The 4,193-nt window shown below is 37.8% G+C and overlaps 1 protein-coding gene across 1 annotated transcript in view; it reads left to right on the forward strand.

The window, feature by feature from the left end:
- Nucleotides 1-374: 374 nt before the first annotated feature.
- The window catches only part of LOC112605941 (putative tripartite motif-containing protein 64B), a 16,180-nt gene continuing 12,361 nt past the window's right edge, over nucleotides 375-4,193 (forward strand). The window contains exons 1-4 of the mRNA XM_025355822.1: nucleotides 375-782; nucleotides 1,322-1,417; nucleotides 2,120-2,350; nucleotides 3,122-3,144. Of these exons, the coding sequence (XP_025211607.1) occupies nucleotides 375-782; nucleotides 1,322-1,417; nucleotides 2,120-2,350; nucleotides 3,122-3,144 (758 nt within the window). The remainder of the gene's footprint in view (nucleotides 783-1,321; nucleotides 1,418-2,119; nucleotides 2,351-3,121; nucleotides 3,145-4,193) is intronic.

Raw genomic sequence — 4,193 nt, forward strand, 5'->3', positions numbered from 1 at the left:
AAGCATTTATACAGCATTTACATTGTATTAGGCATTCAAAGTAATCTAGACATAAAGTATTCAGGAGGATAGGTTTAGGTTACATACAAATCCCACACCATTTACTAATAAGAGCCTGGAACATCTTAGGATCTTGGTATATCAGGGAGTCCTGGACCCAATCTTCAACGGCTATTGAGGGAAAACTTTATAAATCCAGCACGTTTGCATTTACTATGTCTCAGTTTATACTGGAGCTAACTTATTAGACATATTGGACAGACTCAAGTAGACAAGGAAAATTGTCCACTGGCTTTTTTTTTTTTTTCCTTTTCATCGGGGCAAATAAAAATAAGAGAAAGAAATTCTCACTTTTTTTTTAAATTTTCAGCGATATGGATTCAGACACCCTGCAAGCCTTCCAGAATGAGCTCATTTGCTCCATTTGCATGAACTACTTCATAGACCCGGTCACCATTGACTGTGGGCACAGCTTTTGCAGGCCCTGCCTCTACTTGTGTTGGGAAGAAGGCAGAGCACCTATGCGCTGCCCTGAGTGCAGAGAAATCTCAGCGAAGTCCGACTTCAACACCAATGTTACACTCAAAAGCCTGGCTTCCCTAGCCAGACAGACCAGACTTCAGAACATCAACAACTCACACAGTATCTGTGTGCTCCATGAGGAGACTAAGGAGCTCTACTGTGAGGTTGACAAGCAATTGCTCTGTGGGCCCTGCACTGAGTCACCAGAGCACATGGCTCACAGCCACAGTCCAATAGGATGGGCTGCTGAGGAATGCAGGGTATGTGATGCCTCTAAGGCAGTTCAATATGTATAGAGTCCCAAATAAGAATGATGAGGGCCTATGACAATGATGGTGATGAGAATGCAGATGGTGGAGGTGGTGATTATTCCATGCCAATCATAACACATAAATGTGTCCTTTCAATGTTGCTGACTAATTTAGCACTCTAATCATAGCTGTGTTGAGACTTCACTAAAGGAGGTTTCCTTAGAAACATTGTTCGAACATATAGAATGGAGCTGTGGAACAGGTGACCAGCACCAAGAACACTTTTCAAAGTCATGTTATATAAAAGCCAGTTTCTCAGAAAATTGATGATATTATCTGAAGGGTCCCTTAAAACTCTCTATTATATTTCTATGACTTTTCACATCCAAATTATTAGAACCAAATCTGTTTAACATGGTAAAATCTGACCACTCCACTCTAACTTGAATTTATGTTTCTTTCAATTACAGCCTTTTTATTTAATTGATAAGGGAATGAAATCTAGTATACTGTCTTCATTATTGCTAAGCTTCTTGCTTCTTTTGCAGGAGAAACTTATAAAGGAAATGGACTATTTATGGAAAATCAATCAAGAGACACAAAATAATCTAAATCAGGAAACTAGCAAATTTCGTTCGTTAATGGTAAGAATGAAAGTATTTTCTTTATTTTTATGCAAATAAACACAATGTTGGCTTATACATTTTAGCTAAATTCCAACTACCAGTTAAAAGATAGTGATTTCATCCCAAGAAAATATAGTGATTTCAATTGATATAATAGGAATCACAAAGAGAGCAGCCCACACAAGCTAGCCAAATTAATTCTAGTATATTGGATAAATAGCATGATATGTATTGTAGTCAAATTTGAAGGTTGGTATAACCTTTTCACACACTGGAGATGAGACAACATTTCACTGAGACTGGGTGTGAGGAAGAGGACAGAAATAGAAGAGTATATAGAGTTAAAATATAGTAAAAGTAAAAAAGAAAAAAAGCATAATATGTTGTATGGCTAAATGTTCTTTAACATTTAGGCGAATCAGATATGGAAAAATCCTAAAAGAGAAATAAACAGAGGAAATAATTGACTCAGTAAGAACTGTAAAGCAGCATCACAGTGACAGAAACCAGGAGTCTTTATATAAGTTTTGATTTAAAAAAGGAGAGAGAATAGGAATATTGAAAAAGATGGACAGAAAAAAAAACACCAAATATTCAAGACTCTTTGCAAGAGTGAAGCAGAAAGTTTACAAATTGCTTGATTACACCCAGCATATAATTATTTGAACTTTTCTATTGAGAGTGAGAATATGTAATTCTTTTAACCAAACATCTCTGCAGGACTATGTCTCTTTAAGGAAGGTGATAATCGCTATTCAATATCAAAAGATGCATATATTTCTCGATGAGGAGGAGCAACTGCATCAGCAGGCACTGGAAAGAGAAGCAAGAGAGCTTTTCCAACAACTACAAGACAGTCAAGTGAGAATGACCCAACATTTAGAAAGAATGAAAGACATGTACAGAGAGCGGTGGGAGACGTGCCACATGCCTGACGTGGAGCTGCTCCAGGTGAGGAGGGAGGGTCCATCCTCAGAGACAGGAAGTCCTTGCTGGACATTGCTGCCAGGACATGCACATGTCACCTGCATATGTCACTGCTCTAAGCTAAGTGACACATGCTGTCTGACTCCCACCATTACATTACCTTTGTCCGGTCACTTATTGCTGCATACTTTGGTAATCTTTGGGAAATTTTTACCATTTTAGCAAAACACATATAACAAGATTCTCTTCAATATAATTTGGAGTAATATCCTAACAGAGAGATCATCTAAAATCATTAGAACTTGAGGCTAGGGGAAGGTTAGTAATACTCCATTGATATGCCCTAGTTCCTCCTCACTCTCTGATGTCCCATACAACAGTGATTTGCTGAAGACGTTGAGGGTTTTCCCCTTGTCTGGTCGAGGTTTGTAAAAGTTGCTCATCAATGTCCATGTACTCTGTTTCTCATATGGTTCTGTTTTGTTTTAATAGTTGTCATGAGTGGTCAGACCTTTCCTTGGAAATAAGATTAGGAAATTAATGACACTGGAAACCTAGATATCTTTGCTTTACTCCACCATCTCTTGCTCAGCTCCTTTCTTCTTCATGCCCACTGATGAAGCTTTTCATTATTTAGTTGAGGTTCTGTTATTAATGTAGCCTAGAATGATTCCTTAGAGGGGAAGAAAAAGATTGACATTTTTAAAACAGTAAAACAGAAAGAAACAAGAGTATGAGAAAAAAAAGTCGAAGGAAAAATATCTCATAATTAACATTATCTTTTATTTTTTGCAGGATGTGAGAAATGTATCAGCAAGGTGAGTTTACACTAAAAAAATGCTATTTCTGAAAAGTTCATTCTCTTGTGAATGAAGGGGATGTATACATATTGAGGTACTAATATCATTCGGAGTTGCTATTTCCATTTTTGTTTTAAAAGAGGGCCTGAGGTCTTCTTCTCTTTGGTCTGGAAAGTTTTCATCTTAAAATTTGTATGAATTCAAATATATGTAAAAACAGTTTGCCATTCTGTAGTTTGTTCTTCTCAGTCCATCCATCCTGTCCAGCCTCACCCCACAGATCTTAATACAAAATTACTCTGAGGAATCATATAGTTGTCTTCTACTGGAGAGGGGTGGGAGGTTAAAAAAAAAAAAAAAAAAAAAAAAAGACTGAGGGAGGAGAGAGATTCCCTCTGGGTGGGCTGAGGAGGAAGGTTTTGTTCCTAAAAGCATCAATGACTAGGACCTGCTCCATCACAATATACCCAGTTCTAGGAAAGACCTCAGGAAAATGGTTGCCTCAGGACCCTCAGCATCAGTGTTCTCAGGCTGGAATTAGACTCCTTTGTTTTGCTCAAAAGATTAAAGCTTTTTGTCTCAGTGCATATTCTATGTTAGACACTCACTAGCGTTAGTGACAGTTACAGGCTGAGGTCCCAAAGACTTTTGTCTGAGATTTTTGCTCTCTGAAATATTTCCAGGATTTTTTCATACCTTCAGGGGGTGTGATGGGCAGAGGGACGCAATGTCTTTTAATGACTTTAGAAGTTGTGTAATGTCTGAAAACAACATATCTGGGAAATTGGGTTTTTATGCAATAAAATTCAGAAAAAGTAACATTTGTATGGCCCCTAGAATGTGGAATAAAATATACATGCAGTTAACCAAAACTGGCAGAATTCTGAAGAAATATCTTATATGAAAATATGATATCTTTGTATGACTGTGTGATTAGCTCTGGGCCTGGAAATATAACTGAGACCATTTTTTTGCAGGGCTGATTTGGCACAGATGCAAAAGCCCCAGCCAGTGAACCCGGAGCTCACTTCATGGCGCATAACTGGAGTCCTAGACATGCTCAACAA

The sequence above is a fragment of the Theropithecus gelada genome, chromosome 14 (assembly GCF_003255815.1).
Source record: "Theropithecus gelada isolate Dixy chromosome 14, Tgel_1.0, whole genome shotgun sequence".
Classification (NCBI taxonomy): domain Eukaryota; kingdom Metazoa; phylum Chordata; class Mammalia; order Primates; family Cercopithecidae; genus Theropithecus; species Theropithecus gelada.